The sequence below is a fragment of the Lutjanus erythropterus genome, chromosome 7 (genome assembly GCF_056507025.1).
Source record: "Lutjanus erythropterus isolate fLutEry1 chromosome 7, fLutEry1.hap2, whole genome shotgun sequence".
NCBI classification, from domain to species: domain Eukaryota; kingdom Metazoa; phylum Chordata; class Actinopteri; order Lutjaniformes; family Lutjanidae; genus Lutjanus; species Lutjanus erythropterus.
Genome location: NC_139323.1, coordinates 18,307,550 through 18,334,550, shown reverse-complemented (window position 1 = coordinate 18,334,550; position 27,001 = coordinate 18,307,550). Strand labels below are relative to the sequence as shown.

Below are 27,001 nucleotides of genomic sequence, written 5' to 3'. Positions count from 1 at the left end.
GTCATGATACAATATACTGGAATCCTACAAAATTATTCGTAATGGATTTTTAGGGGTAAAAACTCTGTTACATGAAATCCTAATTAAACTTTGTAATTAATAAAAACAGTATGAAAATATTTTTAAAGTATCTCTTTTACTTCATGAAGAAACTTTTAATAAATTTTATTCTTAAAAGCAATGGCCAATAATTTGTCAAGTAATCCTTTTTTTGTTAACAACAAACCAACATCTTTAACTTTAAACTGTTGTACTTGTTTAAATACACATTTTAGAGAAGAAAATTATTCATAGGTGTACAGACAGTTTAATTATATTGTTAAACTGAGGGGAAGTGTATGCATGGTTCATGTCCTGATGGAGAGAGAAAAAAAAATCTCAAACAATTAGAAGAATTAGAAAGATCAGAGACCAAAGATCAGTCTTTTGCTGATATTATCTGCAATAGTGCTAACAGAGACATGCCACTTCTCCTCTGAATTCACAAGGGAAATGGGACTGTACCATATTGAGGACCGCAACTCTCCTCTGATTGGTCAAGCTGATAGTGTTACAACTAACCAAGTGTTGTAACACTCCCCAGTCTCCCCTACTAAGTGTATTTTGATACTTTTATTCTTTTACTGCTTGCATGACTCAAGTCAAATTTCAATGCATAATTTTTGCCTAACAGATTATTTCTACAGTGGTTTATTTAGGTACAAGATCTAAGCACTTCTGAGCAGTATCCAGGGCTCATACAACTTTAGTGCTCCACGGTTAAATGATCTAAAATTCTGGTTCCAGCATTTTCTTTATATATCTCGCACTTTTCTCCTGTCACAAAGTGCCATGGAAGTCAAAAAGAAAAAATCTAAACTGCATCAGTTGACAGTTAAAGTCTTGTATTGGTGAGAAAATATTTCTGTCAAGGTTACTGACCTCAAAGAGAAGTCACCTGCTGCCATCATGTGGTGTTTGGTAACTTCAATAAATCATTGAGATGTAGGCTTTTACACACTCCAGTGTTATCCTTTAATAAAGTTGTTTATGAAGTCCCTGTGACCTTCCATGGCTGGCCGAGCCTCCTCCTGACTGGTTTATGACCTCCGTGTCAGGGTTCAGTGAAGGGGCGTCCTGCAGCAGGGCCTGCCTGCTTTGGGATTTGAGGAATGGGAAGTGCAGATTTGTGGACAGGATGTGGAGTCACTGCTGTGGAGTAGTGTAGTACAGCCCCCCCCCACCACCACACACACACACACTGACACAGAGCTGGCTGGCGGCTGCACGAGTCCACATCTGGAGAAGATAACTAACTCATTCTGACATCTGGATAACTCGCTGCCTCTGTCTGTCTCCCGCTTTGTAAGTGTGAGTAAAATTAATCCGGGTAAGTCGACTGAAACGAGTTTGTTACATGTTTACTCAGCTTGTGTATCGCATCATTACAGAAGTTAGTCCCTCAGCAGTCTTTGTGGTTTTCCAGAGTTTCTTCTCGCAAATGTTTTCCCTTAAAAATCGCGGCTTTTCATAGATTAACTTCACACAAACTTCAGCTGACTGTGTGTTAAACATGCAGCGATAATGCAGCTGCTTTAGCTTTTCAGAAACTCTTTTGTTCTTTGCAGACAGCCCAGGGGGTTGATGTTAACTTAATAACAGGCTGCTCTTACCCCCGTGTTGTTTTGCCTGCCTAGACATGCACTGAGTGGCTGCAAACAATTCATGAGTGTAATTTCACTGTTAGATCATACACCTCTTATAGTCATTCTCACATGCGCTTAACAGTAGAGCCAGACTGGTGGTGGATTTTTGGGGCCAGGACAGACACTGATATTAGGGAGTAAAATAAAATCAGATATTGATATTTCAGATGATTTTCTTATATATATTTTGAAAAAATCCAGAACCCAGAAGTACGGTATTTTTAAAAAAAAATAATTATCAATAACTATGAATCAAAAAACAGAAATAGATCTATATAGTAGGCTGGGGCAGTAGTATTACAGTGTACCAAGGTATTAAGACAACGCAACAGTATGATTTTCGATACTGTCGAGGCAGGCACTTCTCTTTCTATTAACCCTCATAATGTCCTCCCGACAGAGTAACATTCATTGTCCTCTGGGGTCCATTTGGACCCCAACTGGTTTGACTGTTAAAAAGCACAAAACATAACATTGTCACACAAATTTGTGTTTCATCTTTTTATTCAACTTCGGACCAACCTATTAATACAAATTTAATTTTTTTTGTAATTCATAGCTTATTTATATGAAATAATAGCTATTGTTTGATTTTCACAAAACTGAAATTCTGAATAATTGAATAAAAGTATGGCATGACAATTTGCCCCTTTGCACCCCTTTTGCTGTGGGGTATTTTTGGACCCCAGAGGACATCGAACGTTACTATATTAAAAAACACTCATAATTCAATCAAATTACTTCAAATTTATTTTAGCTGTGAAGATCATAGTATTAAACAACCCCCATTATTTTCAGACCATTTGATGAAAAAACAAGCATATTATGACAGAAAAAGTTTTCGTTTGGGGTCCAAAATAACCCCAGGACATCATGAGGGTTAAACTTGGAGATGCTGTGTTGAGGTGATGTATTGCAGTGTGCAACACCAGCCACCATAGGTCAGTCTCTCTACTGGTGGATGGGAAACATGGCGTCTAGGGGATAAAGTTTCAGGTGTAGCTACTACAGGAAAATGCCTCTGCCTCCGTATGGGACTATTTGGGGTTTAGACCCAGTAATTGATAAAGTTGAGGCAGCAAAGACAGCAGCACTCTGATTTGTTCGGAGTAGCGTGTAACTTTAACTGAGCGAACACGAGAGAGTGAGTGGCAGGCGGAGGAAAAGTGATCAGTGAGGTTGTCAGACTGGCAGTAAATGTAAAGAGCAGGTTTCTGTTTGTCAGTTAAGCAAGGCTGCAGGCTGCGTGTTGTTTTCTAACTGCAGGAATAAAGCTGCTATGAAATCAGGGGCGTCCAGTTGGTAGGGCGTGTGTCCCATGTACTGAGGCTGTCAGTCCTCTGCCGGTTTGACTCCCGCCTGTGGCCCATTTGCTGCGTAATCCCCTCTCTCTTCACCCCCCCCTTTCCTGTCATGTCTTCAGCTGTCACTATGATTAAAGGCAAAAGCCCAAAAGTAATCTTTAAAAAAAAAAGTTGCTATGAAATCAGCTCTTCCTACAAAACTTGCATAATGCATAAAATGTGGCCTCTAAAACAAACAAACAAAAGAAATCTGCATTATGCGCTTAAGTTGTCATATATCAACATATGCTTTGATACCAATACAGATCAATATAGCTGTGATAAGCCGATATCTGGCTGAGAACATTCCTGTCTGGCTCTACTCTACATTATTACACTCAGTAAACACACCTCCTCCTCCTCTCTGCACACACACTCTCAGGTGATGACTCACCTCTGGACTCTCCTGTCAGCCCTGCTGCTGGTTTTGTCTGTGGCTGAACCTCTGAGCAGCCTGGAGGAAAATGAAAATGAAGTCCTGAAATACACAGAGGGAGAGCTCACCAGGAGCCAGGCAAGTGACTCTGAGTTTTTCCATGTTTGATTTGTTTTTGATGGACGCGATGGCTTGAATCAAACTCCTTGTTTCTCCTGTTTTAGACTCAAGTGATGGAAAACACAATCGGTAATCTCAGTGAATCAACAGCAAGCCAGACACCAGCTACCACATGTGAGTTTTTTGGCTTTTATTGTGCTTCTTTTCTAAATTGGCTTTTAGTTTCTCCTAAAATTGCCCTTTTTTGTTTTTACATTAGCAGTCGCTCCCTTGACTAGCACAGTTTCCCCTAGCTCCAGTCCTGCTCCCCGATGTCCAGGAAACCAGGTGATGCTGGAGAACGGCACTGGCTGTGGGTGTCCATCTGGCACGGTGAAGAACGGTGACAACTGTACCTGCCCTGTGGGCTTCACTCTGGGGGCAGATGTGGGGTGTATAGGTGAGATGGGGCAGAATCAGTAACCAAACTAGTGCTTCATTGAAGGTCCTGTGTTTATTATTGCATCACCAATACATCAGTGCTGGATTCGGTTTGGGACATAACTTTAATCACTCTGCATTACACAGCCAAACAAAACACAATATTCAGTTTCTCTCAGTGAGAGATGGTGCAATAAGTAAAAGAGCAAATGAGAAGTTAGTTCCAACATGTTTATAATCTACAGTAAAACTTTCCCTTGATATCAGGGCTTTCTTGGAAATTGTGGTCTTAATTTGGAGAAAGCAGCAGGACCAGTTTCCAAAAAGGATACCACTTGCCTCAACTATGATCTACTTCCTCTACAACAATTATGTATTTGATATTTTAATGCCAAACTGACTATTGTCCATCAATACACCACATGTAGCACCTTGACAGCAGAACCTGTTTTAGATGCTTATTTGCATACAGTGATGTCAGTTAGATGCAACATATTAAGTTAAATTATCCTTTTCTCCAGTTCTAAGCCAGTCTCTCATTAAGCAGCCTGGTAACCACATGAATCTATTTAGCTCATGATTTTGTTTGCTTGCAATCAAAGGCCCTGGCAGGATAATGAACCTATCATACATGTTTTAGATAGTGGGACACAGAAAGACTGTGTCCCAGCCGGGATTCAAACCCAGGACTTGTTGTTATGACAATGCTAACAACTAAGCCACGGTGCTGCCTGCCTGCTGCTTATCTTCTCTCTACTCAACAGATGTTGATGAGTGTGAAGGAGAGCCCCCTGGACCATGCGGTCTCCATGCCAGCTGCACTAATACCCCCGGGTCTTACTCGTGTAGCTGTCTCCGTGGTTACATGATGGGCACTGGAGGGTGCCAGGGTTCGTCAACATCTGTGTGTGTGAGAGAGGAGTGTGTGAGAGCATGTTGAAAGGGCCATTTTTTGTACCAATCAGCCGATATAGTATAGTTATGATGCATATGTTGCCTTATTACAGATATTGACGAGTGCGCTCTGGCTGCAGTGACGGGCTTGCAGGCCTGTCAGGGTGATGCTGAATGCAGAAACAGCCCCGGCTCCTTCACCTGCTCGTGCCCCACAGGATATGTCATGGCTCTAAATGGTCAAAGTTGTGTAGGTGAGGCTCATGTCGATACCTGCTGTGTATGACTGTGGCATGTGGATGTACAGTTAACAATATATGTTCAGAAGATTTTGTCTAGCATGTGTAAATCTGCTGCTTAGACCTTGGCAGGTAAGAGAATCCCAAACACTGAAAGAATGTGGTCACATGCAGCCCTGACCACCTCTGAATGTGGTCTCAGATCTCAAGTATGTCCCTCAGTGTGTCTTGGGTGCATTCACACTTGTACTTAGAGCTGTGCACTTGTGATCAGATCATTTAGGACCCATATTAATACCATGTGTAAACAGGCTGTAATATACAAAAAACATATTTTGACATATTTATTTCAAAACACAGATTAAAACGCTACGTTGCAAACATTTCCACACTGTATAATCCATACAAGGCTGTCAAATAAAAACATCCTGTGTTTATAGTCCTTGGTTTCTCCTCTATAGATGTAGATGAGTGCAGCTTCGAGGAGCAGTGTCGCCGTGAGCTGGGAAACGTATGTGTGAACACTCCCGGCAGCTTTGTGTGCCAGTGCCAGCCGGGCTTCAGAGCAGAAGCCCCCGCCTGCGTTGGTAAGTCTGTCGTTAAGCTCCACCCCAGCTGGATTAGACTCATGTCCAGATTTGATCTGGCGTTGTGAGTTTCCTCATGTTTCGCTTGAGTTGCCCCAGACTTAATAAGTCCTGCTGACAGGAAGGAAGGCTTTGCAGGAATCGAGAGCTTAAATGTGCTGCTTTGCTGCCTGCCTGCTTTGTCACTCTTTGTTTTTGGTTCCCAGTCTCCCCTCTTTCTCCTCTTCTCTCATTTAAGGTCAAATTTTCTCTCTTGTCCACTAAAATGTTCCCAATACTCTGTTTGCTTTCTTTATTTTTGTACACCTCCATTCTTTTTTCTGTGACACTTTTGCGCTTCTGGTCTCAGGTCCTGTGTGTCCAGACTACACCGTTTGTCAAGGTATGATGTGCTTTCCACGCTTAGCTTGTGCTGCTTGCTTTTTAAGGGTTTAAACATCCAGTGTGTGAGATTTAAGGGGATCTAATGGCCAAATATGGCAGAAATTGAAGATGATATATTCATAAATATGTTTTTGCCCACCATACCAAACTTTTTTGGCAAACAAGTTTATTGATGTCGATACTAATACTGATAATTCTTCAATAGGTTATGTAATCAAAACAATGACCAATTTTCAGAAAAAAAGAAATAGGAAAATCTAAAAACCAGCCAGCTAATGATCGATGTAGATTATGTAGCTATTTATCTTGGGTTTTGTTAAATTTAGCTAATTTAAGAATATATGTTTACAGCTCCCCCAACAACATCCTGTAACCATTTTCAAAATGTGGTTTTCTTTTCAACATAGATGAGTCTAGCACAAAGCATATCTAAGTACAGGAAACAAGAAAGGAGAGTTTTTTCAACTGCTTAAGAATGGTCTCTCACCATTTCTTTAAAAACTCCTACAGGAAAGTAACGGACGTAGAGATGGACAGAGGGAAACTGAAGATCTGGAAAAGAAAATATTATCTCAAATTAATACAACAGCTTAGCTACGGGGCAAAATATTAAAATTACTTACGCCGAATAAACACTTGATTGGTGTTTAGTGATGTGAAAATGATTTTTGCAGTCAAATTAGTTTGGTTCATTGCACAGACAACAATTGGTTTTAATAATCAATAAAACTTTTTATTGGGAATTATGTCAGAAAAATTACTGAATGAAAAAGTTGTATACTATACGTAGGTACCATTCTTTGTCTCTGTCCCTCATCTCTGTCCCAGATGTGGATGAATGTGCGGAGAGTCCTGCAGTGTGTGATGGTCAGGGTGTGTGTGAGAACACGCTTGGGAGCTACAAGTGTGTTTGTCGACCAGGTTACCGGGGAAACGGCACACACTGCGAAGGTAAGCAATTAGTGCTGACGTCCCTCCATGGAAAACTGTGTTTCATGTGGACGGGGTCACCTTCCCTGTGTGCGCGTGTTTTAATGTCTGCTGTTATGCCTTCCATTAAAATTATCCCAAGTGGCAGAATAATGTTAACTGATTGGAACTGAACTGAGTTTTGGATCTGTTTTTTTTTTTTTAAATCTGTATGTGCTCTCTTTTTATACAGATGAGAATGAGTGTGCAACAGGTGGACACGGGTGTGACACCAACGCTCGTTGCGGCAACATCATTGGCTCTTATTTCTGCCAGTGCTACCAGGGCTTCAATGGAGACGGGCACTCTTGTTTTGGTGGGTTTGTTGGTTGGTGTGTGTTGCATGTGATGTTCAGTGTCACTAAGTGTTCGTCTATGATACTTGTGTCAGAATTTGTGTGCGCCAGCAGCACTCGGGCACACAGCACTCAGCAGACACCAGTCCTCTAGCATTGTCCTTGTTTGCAGACGTTGATGAGTGCGCTGTGAACAACGGTCACTGTGAACACAACTGCTCCAACGAGGCAGGAGGATACAGCTGCCAGTGTGCCTCTGGCTTCCAGCTGGACCACGACGGACACAACTGCACAGGTAAAACACAGCTGGAGAGTAGGGTGATCCCCTCAGACAACATGACTTTATCCTGGGCCCTTGCTTCACACTTAAAGGGGGTTAACTACTCATTATTCTATTTTGTCTATTATATCTATATTATGCTCTCCAAACTATAGGGGTTGGCCTCCTCATCACGATCACAAGATAGATCTCAGGGGTCATGAGATGATTAATAAGAGAGGAGAGAAGGGAAAACAAAGTTCTGCTATACAATTTTCCATTAATATTGTACTTTTCCTCTAATGTTAGGTTTTTAGTGAAATATTAGATAATTTTAATTTTCTGGGATTCGAACGACCATCTGGAAAGTTTAGAGCAGAAAAGTCCTCAACAACTTACAGACGTCTGAGACATGAAAGTGAGGCCAAACTACACCAGCCTGTATTTTGAATGTAAAAGTACAGTATTTCCATCTGAAATGTTGTGGAGTACTATAAATTATAAAGTAGCACAAAATAGAAATACTAAATAACAATTACCTCAAAATTGTACTCAAGTACAGTGCTTGAGTAAAGTTACTTAGTTACTTTCCACCACTACATACCATTATAAATTAAGCCTTTGGTACTACAGAGATGCCACAGCCTACAAATCATTTTCTCTAGATGTAAGGGAACATGATTGTTTGGTACATTTTTATATTTTTTCAGTGAACATGAAATACAAAAATGACCATTCCCTCTAAAACCATAACTCATATAGCAGTCAAAGCATCTGTCAAATTGCAGTGCTCACAATATGATTTTTTTTTTCATATAATTCAGTCCTAACTTACACATCAGTGGCAGTGGAGCTTCCATGAAGGACACCTGCCTGCCCATAGGAAGCAACTATGGGTTTAGTGTCTTGTGGGCTACGTGACGGCACAGTAGTTCAAAATCATCGTCATCAAATTTACAGACTGTGATTCTGCTCACAAAATGAGCTGTAGTTGCTAATCTGGGAGTGGTGGGAGTTTCATATCATCCTGTAGCTACTCAGTAGAGGGTATCAAAGGGATCGTCACAGTCTGAGCCCGTACATCATCCTCAGAAGCCAACGACAGTCTAAGCTCGTCCTCTGCTGCAGACCCTTCTCACCTGGCTCTTCAAGCTTGTTGAATCAAGCGCTAAAATGAATTTTAAACAGTTTGACTAAAAACTGAATGAGCCCTTACATGGAGTCGTGCTTTTCCATTAACAAAAGCATCAACTGAAGTGTCTCTGATCCTCCAGATGTGGATGAGTGCTCGGCTCTAAATGGGACCTGTGAGCACATTTGCGTCAACACTCGGGGATCTTTCCAGTGCTCCTGCAGGCCCGGCTACCAGCTGCACATTGATGGCCACACCTGTGTGGGTCAGTCACTCCCAGACACTCTGTCACTTCTCACTGCTGTTTACCTGCTCATTTCAGTCATTTAAACAGGCAGATTTTCAGACATAAACTTCCATGAATATGTTGTGTCACTTTCTCAGTTTGTCAGTTTGTGTGTGTGTATGTGTGCATCTTTTCAGCCTGGACATAAGTGCGTGTCCTAAAGGTACATTTTATAGGATTAGTGAGATGAGAAAGTCAGATTCAGTTAGGAGAAGAAGTTTTTTACTTTGTGTGTGTGTCTTTATGTGTGTCTGTGTGTGTCTGTGTGTGTGCTCAGACATTGATGAATGTAAGCTTCAGAACGGCGGCTGCTCTCACATGTGCAGCAACTCTCCAGGAGGACACACTTGTCACTGCCCTCATCCTCTGCTGCTGGACACAGACAACCTCACCTGCAGCAGTAAGTTTTCTCATCTTGACGTCACATTATTTTTGTCCTGTCTGATAACAAGCCAGACTGTTTTCTCGTGAACAGCTGGTTCACGCTGCCAGCATGTATCGATGTGTTACTGCTGCTTCACTGAGCTGCAGTGTGCCTGCTGCTGCCAGCCCAATCTGTTTGAGTTTCCAGAAGAATTTTGAAGAGAAGACTAGAGCTGTAACCAGGGAGTGAGAGGAGAGGGAGAGAGAAAGAAGAATCGTTATTTTCGTTAAAAATAAAAAGGTGTGATTTTAGTGATTATAATGTAGATATGACTGGCGACACATCATTTTCACTGTTTATTTGTTTTAATAGGCAAGCCTCTGAATCTCAAGCTGAACTTTGGCTGCAGCCAGAGTTGTTGATATGGACTCTTAAGTGAAAAACAACAGTGTGAACCAGCCATTACCACTTAAATTTTTGTTTTCTCACTGTAGTGCAGATACCACAGTTAAAAAAAATGACCAAATGCAGCACTCTTATAACACAGAATAGATATTCATGCAATCTTTTATACTTTAGGACTTGTATTACAGTTCTTGTGTATACCCTCTATATCTCTCTTATTATCAGGCAAATGCTATTTACACCCAGCATGGAATAGTGGCCATTTACACTGGGGTCTATATAAGCTAGCATGGCAGAAACAAGCATCAAGGTTTCGCTAACCAACAATGCTATTTACAAAACAAACTATGATCTTTTCCTAAACCCAACTAAGTAGTTTTGTGGCATAAATCGAACCTAACTGTGACTTAAAGCTGAAAATAATAGTTAAAAACTGAAAATAATACTTAATTTTTTAAAAATGCAAAGTACCATTTTGACATGTAGCCAAGGTGAATAGCAAAGAATGGAATAAACAAAATAAGTAGAAAAAGATAACTCAATATACGCTTCAGACCCCTGCAGTTCTTCCTTGCCATTCACCATCAGATCCATACAATGTTAAATCCATGTATACATCAAAGTTTGTATTATTCACAGACCTTTCTCTCAGTTGTTCTCTTCAACCCCGCAACTGAAAGCAATAATACAGGTTTGATTACAAACCATTTGGGAAAGATGAATTCAAAAATTAAGAGGCTCAGACACAAGTTAACTAAACAATCAAACTTAAGTTCATGAATAATTCATCAACTTGTCAAAATAATTAGGTAAACAACTTCTTGGTAATTAGACCGTTGATAAGGAAGGGGGGAAAAAATCTTAAAGGATAGAAGGATGCGTTACCCCTCTTTGGTTGTTATCTCCTCCCAATTTGAATCCTAAACTTTTTGTTTAGTTCACACTAGACTCATAATGAAGTTTGGACTCAAACCCCAGTGTCCTGAAGGAAAGTCTAGTGCCTGACCCGTTCATCCACGACATCCTCTTGGCTTATATACTGGTTTGTTGCTCTTTATAGCTAAACTAAGGGGGGCAGCTGTGAATAGCCAAATAGTGGTTGTGTGCTCTATTTTGAACTTTGTATGCATGCATGCATTTTATTGTTCTGTTTTTACTTTTATTTTCACTTCTTTCTCTGTGCTTTCACTGTATTTCTGCTGTGTTTCAACCACAAATCAATTTTCTTGATTTTCATCTGTCATTCAGTACCAAAACTGGCTTAGGAATTATAAATGACTGATATAAATAAGTGAGAGAATAGCAGAAAATTTAACAATCTAGAACCGGGAATTAGGGAGTTTGAGGTATTTTCTGCTTGAATAATAATTTGTAACTGTTCAGTGTTATAATAATTCTTTTTTCACTTGAACAGATGTTTCATCTTGCAAGCTGAGAAATGGTGGTTGTGACCACATATGTACTGTGAGGACTGAAGGCCACGTTCAGTGTAGCTGTCGAGGTGGCTGGAAGTTGGGCGAGGACCTGAGGAGCTGTGTGGGTGAGACTTCATTCTTACTCCTCATGAGTCGCTCTGCTCTGGCGACACTGTGAGCTCTGATTGGACGATACGGCTGTGAAGAGTTTTGACAGAAATTAAGCTGTTTATTTTTTTATATTTCACTATATATTAAAGGGATTTTAGGAACAGTTTATGTCATTTAATATGAGTCGCAGCAAAGTTTGATGAAATTTTTAAAAATTTTAGGTACATATAATGTTAAAAAAAAAAAAAACTCAATTGAATTTCTTCGGACTTCACCATCTGTTGAAACAACCACACAAGCATCACCCAGGCATCATTTTGTAAACATTTATTGGTTTAGTCTTTTGGGTTGAAACAGTAAAAAGGTTTAAATGGCTGCAATAAACTTCTCACCCATGTTGCACTTGCCAGGCTGGAGGCATTCATAAAAAGAAATCACATCACCTGGGGAAAAGGAAGTGCAGGAATTTAATTAGTTGCTAATGGTTGACGACTCTAAACGGATTAGCTGTCGCCAAATTTTCTTGGATGATAAGCTTGTTGCCGGTGCACCCGCCAAGTTTTCCCGGTCACTCAGCCCAAGAGGAAATGAACAGTCTGTTTTAATTGATTGTTTTTGCTGTATTGAATCGTCCACCTGTTAACTGTCCCACCGTCTTTTGCCATTAGACGTGAATGAGTGTGGGGACTTCACAAATGGAGGCTGTGAGCAGCTCTGCCTGAACCATCCTGGTGGGTTCAACTGCACCTGCAGGGAGGGCTATAAAGTACGAACTGATGACATCAGCAAGTGCCAGCGTGAGTCCAGTATTGAGTCGATATAATACATTGATCATTGTAGAGAGCAGTGTTAGCAAAAGGAACTGTTTTATTCTCCCTTTCCAGCTGTGTGTGACCCTCCCTGTCACAACTATGGAGTGTGTGTGGCCCCAGACAGCTGTGACTGTCCTCCAGGCTACCCTGGACTCGGATGCTCAGGTACAAGTCTGCACTACTGTACATAGATAACATATATGTAATTGTTATTATCACCGTAATTTGCCATTTAGATATATGAACAACTAAATCAGTTCTGGTAGTATTAGCCATGACATGACAGGATTGCAGATATAAAAGATCATTCTTACCTACAGATAAATAGACACACAATACACTACGAGCAGCAGTGTTGAAACTCTAGTTTATCCAGTATGTGATCACGAACAGGGAGACAGTAGAGGAACACTATAACCTGCAGTGTATCCTGAAATGTAATGTATTTAGATTATTACCAGGCCAGTCCCTTTGAAAACGACTACAATGACTGAAAAGCTGAGAGTCTAATCTATCGATTCACATGTTACATTGTGATAACTGTGTAATCTATTGCAGTTCATGGATGTTCTTTATAGTGCTGCCATCCTGCAGACACAATGGGCTTCATGCAGGAATTGTTTGTATGAACACATTTGATCTTAAATTGTACGTGTGAACATTTTAAGATTTGGTGCACAGCCTGGCTGAGAAACCTCTCCCATGATGCTTCATGTCTGTTAAAAAAGTTTTTTTTTGTCTTTTTGCTGCATCCTTTGGTGGCATAGGTCAGTTCCTTTTTTACTTCTTTTTTTTAATGTTACCTGTCAAATGTCATTTGCTAATTGGTTTGTGGTTTGCACACACCCCGCTTGTGTCTGTTGTCCTTATATAGATTTATTGAGATGTTTCTGTATGCTAATTGCAAACTTCCTAGCAGAAACATCCAAATTAAGATCACTTTAAGAAGTTTTAGCTCATAAGTGTACTCAGTATTCTGGTACAATGTTATCTGGTCTATTTATTTATTTAATTTCCTGTTCTTTTTTATTCAGATGACACTTCTAACAGATGTAGTAAGAGTGGTTTGGGATTATGGGAGGGCCCTTTTGTGCATATCCTTGTTGATATGATGATATGATGTTGTTTTTTGTGTGTTGCTGGATTATCTATCATATCATTTCTATTATTTATCTATTTATTGACTTGCTTTTTTAAAAAAAAAAAAAGTTTGTTAATGCCCACATTTTGTGCCTGAGGACCCCCTTGAAAATGAGATGGTGCATCTCAAGGGGTTTATCGTCTTATTAAAATTTTGAAATGAAAAAAGATGAAATGTGATTCATCAATATACTCAATGGGTAAGAACAGGCTTGGCTGTTAGAGCACGCTTCATGAATCCCATTTAATATTTTCTTATTTTCCTCTTACTGTTTTGTGTAAGAACAAATATAAGAGAAAATAAGAAAACACACATGCATGATGCCCAGTGTTTATTGCCAAAGTTCTCTTTCAAACCTGCAGATTTAATTTGTCTGACCTGTTGTCGACAAAAACCACCAGTATCATCCATATATTTGGTTGTAATTGAGTGCTGGGTGTCAGCATTATGGTGCAAATGCAAAAACTAACATTGCTGGCAGAAATGGATGTAATGAAATGGTTGTGTATTTCAGCCATCTGCTCCCCACCGTGTGCCCACGGAGGAACCTGTATGCGCTGGAACAAGTGTCTGTGTCCTCCTGGCTGGACCGGAACAGGCTGCCACACAGGTACATCACCTGTGACATGGACATTTATGAAAAATTCCCCTATAAACACAGGGGGATAGTTATTATGTTGAGTAAACAAAATAGGCTGCGCTAAAGAGAACTGTTGTATAAGCAAGTACAAGATGCTCACATTAATTTTATGGGTCTTACTTACTTTGCAGGACTGCTCTTTATCTTTAGATTTCTGTCTTCATAATGTCTCACTCTTTTGTATTTTGAAGACAAACCTAGTTAGAAACACTAGATTTCTCTTACATGATAATAGCTGAATTTCTTTTCCTTTGTCCTGGTTTGAATTGTCTTCATGTCTCTTTCGGTGTGTGTTTCTCAGCGGTGTGTGAGTTGCCCTGTGCTAACGGTGGCCGCTGTGTGGGGCCTGATACCTGCCAGTGTCCCTCTGACTACACCGGCCCCCAGTGCCTCTTGCGTGAGTAACAAAACCACCAGCACATCTGGCATCATTTACAGCAGGCATGCAGGTACTCCTGGGGGGCAGCTAGATGACTGTCATTTCTACCTCCTGGCCCCCATGCTCCTCAGCAGCGCTGCCTGTAAAATATGGGTTATACCATAATGGAAAAACTAAAAAGCAAGTATATAATCTAAAAATCCTGATGCTTAGATTCCCCATGTTACCTACGAGTGTCATTTGTGTGTGTTTTGCAGCCTTGTGCACTCCTGCCTGTCAAAACGGGGGAAGATGTGTGGATGTCAACAAATGTACGTGTGTTGGCGGATGGCAAGGAGCTCGTTGCCAGATAGGTATTACTGTCAGAATGCATTTTATATAGAGAACCCATGTTTAACCCATGTTTCAATATACTTAAACATATGAAGCAACATTATTGTCAATAACAAATCATTGTCAAAGTAAAATTGTCCCCTACTTCTGCTAATTTATGCAAAAAAAGAGCCAAACTTTGATGAATTTGTTCTGAATTTGTTCTCGGCTCCCAGCACTGTGCACACAGCGAGTTGGATTTGCATCTATCAGGAGGAAGGTTTTACCTCCTCAGAGGAGGCACTAACTGATATGTGATGTTACATTATTCTATCAGCTAATGAGAGCTTTTCAAACAAAGTAGGATTTGGGATTTTAGCAGCTGTGAATGAGGCAGGATGTTCTCTGTTTTCTTCTTCTTCATTTCACTGCTTTCTGTAGATTGTTTTGGTGATAAATGACAATGACAGCAGTGATAATTTGAATTAACATGCATTTTTTTTTTTTAAAATGTATTGTCCATTTATTATTGTTGACTGCTATCTGTGCTCTAAATCCTCCCTTGTGGAGGTAAAAGCTTCAGGGTGGGAAATTGGCAGCATCCATCAGCCAAATGCTGGTAAAATATGAAAGTGGCTGGTAGATTTCACACACAAAATAATGACTTAATATTTAGTGGCTGGTGAATTTAAACCCTTATCTCTCAGTAGGTAGAGGTTCACAAAGTTATTAGTTAGTTGAGAGTGGAGAGTTCAAAACATCCAACTGTGAGCTAAAAATGGCTTCATTAAACAACAGGTCCCAACAGAAATTGGAGAGGTCATCAGATAATTACAAGGATGAAATATCTATCTATGTTACACAACTTTTTTCTCTCTGTTTTTTTAGTTAATTATGGTATACTTACATGTCTTCTGTTCTTTAAAAAACTGAAACCATCTGAGAGGGGAAAAAATTACTCTTCAGTTAAACTGTCTGCAACTATTAAGAGTCACAAGTCGAGCTGAAATGATTTGTCCGGAGGTTCTCAAATGTTTTCTGGCATGTCCCCCTTCAAAAGCTGAAAGAAGTACAACAACCCATTTTTTTTTTTTTTATCAATCATTAACAGTGGCAGGTGAAACAACTAATATCAAGGGATCCAAGCTGAACCTTTCTGAAATAAAGGTCAGCATGATTGCATCAGCAAACACATTTGTCCTCCTTTTAAATATTTTTTTCAAGGAGAAATGCAAAAGTGCTGCTTCCAACCCCAGTGTGAGAATACATTGCTTTTCTTTGTCTTATAATATACATAATAAACTGAATATCTTTTGGTTTAGAATTGGTGTCCAGACAAAACAAGCATTTTGAGCTAATGAACTATTTTCTTACAGTTTTTAAACCAAGCATTTAATTAACAAATTATTGGGGAAATTAATCTATGATGAAAATAACCATTAATTGCAGCTGTAGTCACTAGTAGATGACATGATTAGAAAGATTGGGAACTGCTTTCCAGGCAGCCAGTCATGGAGCTGCGGACAGGCTGAAGAGCAGCAGCACAATCTGAAAATTAATGTTTGCTGATCTTTCAGAAGGCTGCTCAGTTTACACCAGATCTTATAAATGTTCAATGTGCTTATCATGTAGTCAGTAGTCATTATGTTATTATGGTCATGTTAGACAACTAATAGGACATGTCGTTGCCTCTTTAGTCTTTCTACGACTTAAAATACAAGTGAACATTAATCACACAGAGACAGACTTTGGTCCAGCAGCCCTAGCTCAATTTATTTTCTCCTTTGCTGCAAGTGCGTCCTCTAGTGACTCTCACATGTAATGACTACTACTCAACAAGAGGTGGCAGTAGAAAGCCAAAGATCACAATTTAAGACTCAGTCCAGCTGTTTTTCAGACATCAGTACTGAGTCATACTGATGTCCTAATGCAAAACTAACCATGTCAAAACCATGGAGTTATATTACTGTTGAGTACATGCCTCTTTTCTCTGTTCTGTCTCTCTCAGAGCCTGTTCAGTGTCAGAAACCTTGTAAGAACGGTGGAGTGTGTGTGGGCCTCAACAGGTGCCGCTGCCCCAAAGGATTTACTGGAAGTCTCTGTGAAACTGGTTAGTCAATGTGTGTTAGTGTGTGTCTGTGTGTGTGTGTGTGTGTGTGTGTGTGTGTGTGTGTGTGTGTGTGTAAGGCCTGCCTTTGCTTTCACTTTGCATTGAGACTCTTGCCATGTTCTGTGTCTTCAGCGGTGACAACCCCCTGTGTGCCGCCCTGCCAACACGGAGCCACCTGCAGTCCTCACAACACCTGCACCTGTCCAGAAGGGACTGCAGGTCTGCGCTGTGAGAAACTGTGAGTGTGAATAACACCAACAAGAACAGACCCACAAATGTCATAATGTCTGTAATCTGCTCTCAGTCTACTGCTCATTCCTAGTTTTCTGTTACTTACCTTAAAGCACATTTATGAGTACGTGGAAGTTTCAGAAATTCTGGTTATTAATGACACCTGTGTGAACTCAGGTCGGATGCTACTGATGGCCAAAACTGCAATGCTAACCTTTGTTGGTTAGCAAAAAGTCAATCTCTCTTGTTTTGAATAAAATTTCTTTCATTGCAAATGATGAAATGTATGTGGGCATGTCATGAAAAGTATTATTACTATTTATTCTGTTATTCTCATGGACGTTCTGTTTGTGTTTGTGTGTTTCCTAGGACGTGTCCTGTGGTCACCACGGTGGTCAGTATGGCTCGAGCTGTAAGAAAGGCGTTTAGGGAGAGTTATGTGGACCGCTGTGGACCTCTGGGAGTTCAGCTTTGCACTAAATACAGGTTATCTGATTTCTTATTGCATCCTCTGAAGTTGTTTTCTGTTTGGAGGTGCAGGTGGGTGGAGTTTTATACACAACTGTTTCATGTCAGTAAAAATAAAATGGTTTGAATTTATTTAAATAGCTACTTAAATAGATTAAACATGTCATAGACGTGTAAATAGTTCATGATTAAACATTATGACATAGGTAAATGAGATGTGTAACAGTAGCATTTTTGGACTATAATTTTAACATAATGTAAAGGTTAAGTTAGAACAGAGTATGATTATAATTGTTATAATAAGCTTTGCCTGCTTTGTGTTTGTGTTTCCAGGATAAACCAGGCACGTGTGTACCTACAGGCCTACAGGGTGGGCTACAAAATCCAGTGTCCAGCAAGGAAGGGCAGATGAATGATGTTGTATAGATGCTCCTGTTCATGAGGAAACATCACCCAGCAGACAACATTTTGGGCAACATCACGAGGCAGCGCACACAAACTGAAATGAGACAAACTATTAACTAGAAAATGAAATGTAACAGAGTTAGTGAGAGGCTGCTGTGGGCAGTTTCACTCCTTTGAAACCTCTCGGATGAATTAAAAAAGGGGACATTGCTGTATCATAAAGGCTGTTTATTTTATCTGTGACAATGATCTTTTATTATGTTGACAAATATCTTTAAATAGAAATATTCCTTACTATGTGAAATGTACAATGGTTTCATTATTTGTCATGTTTGTATATGGCAGCTGAAAGTCAGTAAATGTTACATTTTATGTCTTTTTATGGAATGGTGTCAGTATTTACAGTCTGTTAATTGTAAAGTCGACTTCAAAGAATGTTCCTAAAAAAGAGAAAGTGTCTCACAAACACACATACACGTTTCTGAGGTTGATGTTAGTTTTTAAACCAAAATAACTGTGTGAATGTTAGGACAGTCTCAAAGCTAATGTGGTCATCTTACCACACAACTTTCAATAGCTGTGTACTTTTGTCTGATAGTTACAGTTTGACATGATAGATTGTATATCATGTTCTTATGGCTTTACTTTAACTTCCTTTGGATTTGTACAGGTTTTTAGTCATAGCTGTTAAAGTGAAAAAACTGTTAATAAAAATAGTATTTTTGGGCATGACTTTAAAGCTCTACCAAAACTTGTTTTGGTTAAGAAATCAGATGACAACAGAGCTCACAGTGACAAACCCACAATGAACTGCCATGTACTTCTGTACCTCTCTGCAGCATTTCAGCCTAATTAAGATCATTTAACCTGCCTCACACTAAATGGCAAACAGCCATAGTTAACTTAGCAATTAACTTGTGAAGAAAGTCAAACATTTTTTCAAGCTAAGGTGATTTATCATGAACGGTGGAGACCAAAGCAGACCTCCCACTCCTTGTTGCTCTGTGCTTCAGTAACCATTGAGGAAGCCTGGTACCTCAGTTAACTTTGCTGTCATGCGACACACATACATACTTATCACATCTTGAGTTAGCCGATGTTAGCAAATTGCTAGCTGTCTAGCTAGCTAATGACTGACATAGATTTGTAAATGTAAGATTACACATTGTTAAGATATAAATCACATTTTACACCTTTATTAAGTAAAGCAACAGAAATCTTTAAATACTTTTTGGTGCTGCGTAAATTCCACAGTTAGTATTCTGAAAATCACAGTGGGCTTCATTCCTCTGGGATTCATGAATGAATGTTTTAAGGTAAGCTGTAGGCAATGTGACTCATGTCAGCCTTGTAGAGAAAAAATGATTAACAAAAATATCACAACACATCCACAGTTTGGAGCCCACTCGGAAAGGTGACACAATTAAACAAAATAAAAAGTGCAAAGAAACTATCATTTTCAGTTTTGCAGTCTGAGAGAAATGGGCCTGTTGCGATGTGATCTATGATTAAAGCCAAATATCAGTTTGATGTATTCTCTGAACCCTGAAACAGCGACATAATCAGAGGCAGGGACAACAAAAAAAGACACTTCTGAAGTATTTCTTATTGTCTGAATTATTCTAAACGGGATGTTGCACATATTTCATATGGGCATGGTGCCAGAGTGACACCAAAGCGGTAGTCCAATACAGGCTTCACTCCAGCAGGCATGGAGAAGGTGAAGTGCTGCATGAAGGAGGTGAAGAAGAGGAAAAGCTCCATCCTGGCCAGGTTCTCCCCGAGACACACCCGCTTACCTGAGACAGGAAGATGAACAGAAACACGCTGAAAATTTCTTTAACACACAGTTTTGACCCAGGAGTCAAACTAACTTAATACTGTGTAAGGTCTTTACAGGCAATTAACTCACTAGGAAGCCCTAATTTTATGGTCAGACAAAAGATCAGAGGTTCATTAAACTCATTCATTTAAAATCGGTCAGACGTTTCCATGGTCATGCACTGCTGATGCCCACTAGTATGGCAAAAGTACTGGTGAACACTTCCTACTTCTGCTCTTTTTAACTCCTCCCTCCTGGTAGACAGTGGCCATACCTGATGCAAAAAAGATGACCAATTCTGCAAACCCATTACAAAATTCACCAGCCTTGCCCTCCATAATAAATACTGACAGTGATAATACTTTCAGTCAGTTATTACTGGAATGGCAGGGCAGTGAAAGTCTTTTCAATTTGCAATTATGTGAGCACCACCCTTTTCAGTGTATGCTGGGACAGGCTCTTGTATGAACAGGTAAAAACACAATAAAACAAGTGATTGTGTTGCTCCTCACCAGCAGAGAAGGGGATGAAAGCAGCTCGCTTCACAAAGTTGCCCTCCTCATTCAGAAAGTGTCCTGGGTTGAAGGTGAAGGGTGTCTCCCACTCCTTCTTGTCAAACAGCACCGAGGTCAAATTGGGAACTATTGTCACTCCCTGGTGATTGTAATCATAATTGTAATTCATAAAGATGTGAACATGGTATGTCTGTTACATTAACATTGTCTGTGTAATATAATAGATGCACATTGCTGGTTAAGTTGCCATATTTTCCAATATAATCTAGACAGTATGTATTATGTATATATAAAATATATTTAGTGTCTAGCTGAGTCTGGCTGGACTGGAGATCCCAGCAGGACTGGGACAGACTACAACCTCTGAGACTGGTGGCCAGTTTGACCAGAAGAGAGTACAGCACCAAGGTGGTTTTCTTGTTAGGTTTGGCTGCTGGCAACCTGAGGCTGAGGCGGATAAATAGGCATAGTCATCAAGCACTGTTAGCTCGATGGCTAATAGTGCTATCTAGCTAAGACTGGCTACAGATAACAGCAGACAGTAGTTAGCCTACTGTAGCACCAAGTCAACTAAACAACTAAACTAAATCACTTCAGTAACGTACTCTATCATCAAACTGGCCTCATGCCATTTAATGATATGCCATTTAAATGTTTATGACATGTACATATACTACTTTAGTTGAATTCTTCATGACACAGTTATAACAAAACCAATCACATGTGACAGTTTAATGTACTGTTAAAACACTAAGCTGTTATGACATGGTTATGATAGTAAATGACAGTCCTATGCACAGCCTTTCAAATAAAGTTTTAGCATATATTTTAGGAAACTGATAAATCAGTGTAATAAGGATAATGACCTTGAAAGAAAAACTTAAGAATTGACCTTTGGGACTGTGTAGCCTCCCAGCTTGAGATCCTTGTTGGTAACATGAGGCAGGCTGAGAGGGACTATGTTGCCTATCCTCTGGACCTCATGGATGACAGCATTAGTGTAGGGCAGATTTGCACGATCATCCATGGTCGGCTGTCTGGACTGTCCAATCACTCTGTCTATCTCAGCCTGGACCTTTGCTGTGCAACGGGGGGAAACAGGTGATGTACATGATGTATCTAGGTCAATAGGTGGGAAATATAAACCCATTTTCACACATTATCAAGGACAAAAAAAGAGCTTCATCAGCTTGGTCAGTGCTCTTACCCTGGATCTCAGGGTACTTTGCCATGTAGAGGAAAGCCCAGCGCAGGGTGGTGGATGTGGTTTCAGAGCCAGCCACAAACAAATCGAAGACAGAAATAATCAGGTTTTCCTCATCAAAAGTACTGTCAGCCTGGCCGTTACCCTGAGAACACAAAAACAAGCGTTAAAATATGCAGCAAAACGGGAGGGGGAACTTAACTTTAGGTAAAGGTCAGCAATTGCCGTGAGTGTCTCAAGGCCTCCTGACTAACTTAGACTATTCCATGATCTTAGTTTGGATCTGTGGAAATGATTCAGGTAGACAATAGCCACCTTGTGTGGTGTACAGACTGTTGAAAAGTGGAGCAAAGCTAACCCAGGATTGCTGAAAAAAGGAGAAATAAGGATACTAAAAGACAATACCCAAGCCACAACTTGTTCGCCATGCTGCCATCTGGCAAGAGATACAGAAGTAACTGCTGCTGTACCACCAGACTACAGAACAGCTTCTTTCTTGTACCTGTGGCTGAGACTCTTCATTTCATCCTCTGCATTTTTTGTGACTGATTTATTCAAAGATTGAAAAAGAGGGAGAACAAGGCATGCATGCAGAGGGCCCTGTGTCAACATGTCAGCACTATTATAGCCGAGGCCATAATCTTTTATGATGGTAACTTTGATTTCAAATTTCATGGGACCTTGTACTTTGACATTTCTTTCAAAAGGCTTTGCTTTATTTCATGTGTGCTGTTGGAGATAAGGCCTTAAAAGATCATGCTATAAAGGCAGAGGCCATGGCATGATGCATCTGGTCTGATCTTTGCACTTTTCACCAGGTACCAGCCAGGGGTAGTGCCACAGTGAAATGCTGTGTCATTACAACACATCACCAGTAAAAGTTCTGATGTAAGTGGAAAACACGCTGATATGATGTTCATAGGAAATGAACACTGAGCATCTTCATTGGCAACACAGTGTAAGCAATACAAAAGTGGATATAGTCTCAGTCACCGTCTGAATCTCATTTAGATAGCAGTCGATGTAGTCTCTTGGGTCAGAGGGATCCCAGTTTTTTCTGTGCTCCTTAAGCTCCTCTTGTATGAAGATCTTTATATCATTCCAGATGCGCTGTACTGTTTTATGTGGCCCAGGTAAACAGCTCATCAGCAGAGGGAATGAGTTGTAAAGCTGCAGAGTAGAGCAGGATGGAACAATGATGTGTTAATAAAGCATTTCAGTGAAAGGGTTTCTATTTGTGAGGCTCAATACCAATTTTATGTTGAAATTCCATTTACAAATCGATGAGCCATTCACATGCATGATTAACTGTTTCTCAATAAGGATTGTATTCAACAATTGTACAGCATTAAGATTTCAAGAACTTTAAAATATTATACCTGTGCCCAAATGGAGGATTCAATCTGGATACTTTGGTCAAACCAAGTCATCAGTTTCCTGAACTTCTCATCGTCGTATTCAAAGCGATGACCAAAGACCAGGAAGCAGATGATGTTGGAGATAGTGCTGTTGAGGATGAGGTGTGGGGCTAATGGCTTACCTCCACAATTAAATAGAAAATTAGATGTCAATCAACCATCCATAAGTCTAGCTCCTTTTTGCTCTGTGGTCCATTAACAGTCAATCAGTTTCAATACCCAGTGGAAATTCAGTCAACTTTCTCCATTCCAGTTTTTCTTAAGTGACCTAATGCTAGCAAAACACTACCTAACGAGCTTGGTAACAATTGATGTAGAGTAGCTAGCTAGTTAGCTAGTGTTTTGCTAAGACTAGCTATCAGATGTAATAGAGTGCTCCTGTGTTCTAGTACAATTCAGAAAAAAAAACTTTTTTGTGATTGATAACCACACATTACCCTGAATTTCCACATAAAACTGCCATCAGAACATGTCCCCAGGTAGACGTTGGACAGCATTTTGTATACGACTGATTTTATAAGACACAAAAGACATGATTTCACTACTGTTGATGCAAGGGGCAGTCATCTTGGATTTTGAGGTCAGCGTTGGTGAGTTTTTGAAAATCTACCTTCAGGGAGCATTCCAGTTTAAATTTCCAACTGGGAGCTCAGAAATTCTGACTTCCCAGTTCAAATGGAACGTAACAGGCTAAAGATTGACGTAAATCATATTCAAAGTGCAGTTTCTGTCTAACACAGAGAAACATAGTATGTAGAATATCTAAGTACAGGAAACAGGAGGGGAGAAAGTTCACCGAGGTTGGGTACCATGCTTGCTCAACTCAATGATCATTTGTTTATTTGTGATTGTGCATCACTTTAAATGCATTACCTACTTACCTTTAAAGCTGGTAAATTTGTTTGCACAATGTGCAAACTCACCCAAGATGACAGGTTCAAGTGATTTCTTGCCAAATCCAAAATATCTGAGAGTTGAGAGAGCAAAACGCCTCTGCTGCTTCCATGTCTTCCCATTACTCATAATTACACCTGGTGGGAAATAGAACAAAAGTAGACAAACAATCACACAGGATGTAGATAAAAGGTAGCAGAGAAGAAGGATCATGAAGATTTGACAAAACTGAGACGCAGACTGTGCAAATGGGGTACAACTTGACCGCAAAAATACATCTCTTTTTTAGAAGGGCCACAATGGTCATATTGAGCATTTTCAAATTCATATGTGCAATAGGCTAAGTTGGTTGAATTAAAAAACACAATGCTGCTGCGAATAGCCATATTTCCTTTTATTTTTTGCACAATTGAAAAAATACACAAAAATGAACTATAATTATAAAAGAACAGGAGAAGTATCCATGTGTGTTTCATCCTCTCACCTAGTCCTCGGGCGAGGCTGTGCTGCAGAGGGATGTCGGGTCGATCTGCTACACTGTCTCCCTGAGTTACCAGAGCTTCTTTCAGAACCTCAAACCTATTTAACACCACTGTCCACTTCTGGCCCATTCGCAGGCTGTACACATCTCCATATTGCTCTGCTAACTGTGAGTGGAATTGACAGAAGAGAGCATGAGGCTTCTTATAACACATAATGGTCCTATCAGTTGACCTGTTGCATTTTTCATGGTACATTTTTGACATCTGTTGATCTACCTGTGTCATACTCTCATGAGCCCTCTGGTAGTCCACAGTGAATATGTTGCCCACAATAGGAAACGCCCAGGGTCCTGGAGGGAAGCTGGCTGGCCGACGGTTCTTGATATAATCTGCAGTGAGGATGAAAATTGCCATGAAGAGCAGCAGACTTTTGACATCCCAGTCCACATAGGATCCAACAACAGCAAAGAGTGAATCCATCCTGCAAACATAGGCTTAAGCCTGTTTAACTTTGATTCTCCTGGTGTTGTGCTGCCAGAAGCAGTGATGTCTGCCTTCTCTCTGTGAGAGAGAAGCTTGATGTTATTGCTTTTGGCAACACAGCAGATGTACAGGTTGTACTGGACTCTGACCTCTTTATAATGTACATAGAAAAATGATAATACACACTGTTAATCAGTGACAGTAAAACCTATATTTGAACTTAGCAGTAAGGAGTATAGTTTGTGCCATGGTGTGAATACAGTTATGTGAAATCAGATACAAGACAAACAGACAGCCAAATTCTAATTACCTGATACTAAAACTTAGTGTTCTTATTTTTCCCACATCCCAAACCATATAGTGACAGGAAATGTTGTTTCTTACAATCTGTTTCTGCTTTGCAGTGGATTCTAAACATATCTTTACCAGTATCTTCTTCATCTGTGGAAAGATCATGCAGGACTTTTTAACTGATTTTATTTGCAATTCTTCTGTCTTATATTTTCATATAAACACATTTTTAGCAGCCACCAAGAGCCTCAGTTGTCTCTCACCTTGTCTTTTTGAATTTATAATAAATACTTCTTCGTATTAGACCCAAATGTGATTGTTAAACATCTCTTTCTATGCTGCTATTACAGCCTCCACTCTCCTGGGAGGGCTTCCTATATGACCTGGCTGCATGGATTTTCTCCAGTATAGCCATGAGATCATGGCACTGATGTTGTACAATAAGGCCTGGCTTATTTGTATATTTTACTCTCCAGTTCATCCAAAAGGTGCTTGGTATGGGTGAGAGGAGAGCTCTATGCAGACCACTTAAGTTCTTTCACACCAGACTCGGGAAAAGTATTTTAATTATGGACCACATTGTTATGTTAAAGAAGGAAAACATCTTCTTAAAATGCTGCCACAAAGATGGAAGCAAATATTATTGCATGTTATAACATTAAGATGTCTGTTCTAACTAAAAAGTTACAAAAGTAGTTCTATATGGGCAGGGATGTCCATATAGTCAGCTTATGTAATACTAATTTTCCTCACATGATGGTGGTAAAGTCCTTCATAATTTTGGCTGATGGGGAAACTCTTAAACCACAGTTCAGTCAGACAACTCACACTTTAAAATGTTTATTGCAGCAGGAGAACATAGTTAGAGTTTGGTGTCAAGGCAATGATCGTATCCCTCCAGATTATGTTTACATAGAGATATTGTAGAGTGATGAGCAAACATCTTGGGCCCCTGTCGGATCCCCTGCAGGTGGATGCTGGGGGGGCTGAATGTACAGGCATTGACGCTGAGGCAAAGCAGATCAGACTGCCAGATTGGAAGGGTGCGTTTGGTATGTACTGCAGAGAGTGTGGCATACCACATGTGATTGCTGGTGCAGCTCAAGTTGACTGCCTGTACTAGCTTGCAGGCGTTGCTACATTTCTGTCTGCCAGATGATTGTAACTGTAATCTGACCTTTTTTATCAGTAATGGAGCCAGTTTGGTTCAGTCAGCCTCAAAAAAACAAAACAAAACAAACAAATAAACAAACACAGAAGCAAAATCCGGAGGTTTGTTGTACAACTACTTTTTTTTAAAAAAAGGATGTGGTGAAAGATTTCCAAACATGGTGAAAGGAAATGAAGGGGTGGTCTACTGTACTTACATATGATTTTGATGTATTTGTAATTTTTTTAAGTATTTCCATGTTATGCTGCATTCTACTTCTTCCGCTATATTTTGAAGGCAAATATTCTACTTTAAATCTTAGTGGCTAGTTACTCTGCTGATTTAGATTATTTCTACAAAATAAATCAGCTAGTATGTTATGATATTATCATACATTAAGCTACCCAGCAGTGTATAATAAGTATTTCAAATTAGCCCCAGCATTACCAGCGGCAACATTAAAGCAATGAATACATTAATCAATCAATAGGCAAAATTATATTCCATACATATGCATATAAATTACACACATGAAATAAGCAAGTCTACATAGTACTTTTACTTTTAGAACTTTAATTGTATTTTGATGCTAATACCTTTGTACTTTCACTTAAGCAGGATTTTGAAAGCAGTTTTATTTGTAACAGAATATTTTCTTACACTTTAGAATTGCTACTTTTACTTCGGTAAACGTTCTAAATATTTCTTCCACTGGCTGACTCTGACAGGAAAACACCAAGATGGCAAACGTGAATGCTGACGCTCAAAGAGATCTTCATCCAGTAGTATAATAATTGGGTATGAAAGAGGCATCCTCAAAAGAGGTTCACCACTTTGTAAAAAACTGCATGGGCAAATAGTCCAGAAGTTTGTGGACAACATTTCTCAACACAAAACTGCAAGGAATTAGGAGATTTCGCCACCTACAATCCATAATTTAATTAAAAGATTCAGAAGAT

At 39.8% G+C, this 27,001-nt stretch overlaps 2 protein-coding genes across 8 annotated transcripts; one reads left to right on the top strand and one right to left on the bottom strand.

The window, feature by feature from the left end:
• Positions 1–1,222: 1,222 nt before the first annotated feature.
• Positions 1,223–18,170, top strand: LOC146323882 (uncharacterized). 7 transcript variants are annotated; one of them, XM_084723023.1, is made up of 23 exons: positions 1,223–1,344; positions 3,411–3,542; positions 3,629–3,698; positions 3,784–3,963; positions 4,709–4,834; positions 4,952–5,092; positions 5,539–5,664; positions 6,014–6,046; positions 6,877–6,999; positions 7,211–7,333; positions 7,486–7,608; positions 8,847–8,969; positions 9,268–9,390; positions 11,174–11,299; positions 11,954–12,082; positions 12,170–12,262; positions 13,753–13,848; positions 14,180–14,275; positions 14,515–14,610; positions 16,578–16,679; positions 16,812–16,917; positions 17,280–17,396; positions 17,712–18,170. In XM_084723023.1, the coding sequence occupies exons 2-23, from the start codon at positions 3,414–3,416 to the stop codon at positions 17,788–17,790; spliced, it is 2,460 nt and encodes an 819-aa protein (XP_084579149.1). In that variant the 5' UTR covers positions 1,223–1,344; positions 3,411–3,413; the 3' UTR covers positions 17,791–18,170. The 7 variants fall into 7 exon arrangements, with proteins under 7 accessions (XP_084579149.1, XP_084579148.1, XP_084579150.1 ...); XM_084723022.1 differs by having other exon boundaries at positions 1,223–1,350; XM_084723024.1 differs by having other exon boundaries at positions 1,229–1,369; positions 3,787–3,963.
• Positions 18,171–19,093: 923 nt separating this feature from the next.
• Positions 19,094–24,623, bottom strand: LOC146323881 (cytochrome P450 2J2-like). The gene is made up of 9 exons (XM_084723028.1): positions 24,395–24,623; positions 24,121–24,283; positions 23,624–23,773; positions 22,704–22,864; positions 22,318–22,494; positions 21,328–21,469; positions 21,013–21,200; positions 20,118–20,259; positions 19,094–19,582 (listed from the first exon to the last, which is right to left on the bottom strand). The coding sequence occupies exons 1-9, from the start codon at positions 24,596–24,598 to the stop codon at positions 19,401–19,403; spliced, it is 1,509 nt and encodes a 502-aa protein (XP_084579154.1). The 5' UTR covers positions 24,599–24,623; the 3' UTR covers positions 19,094–19,400.
• Between the last annotated feature and the right edge of the window lie 2,378 nt (positions 24,624–27,001).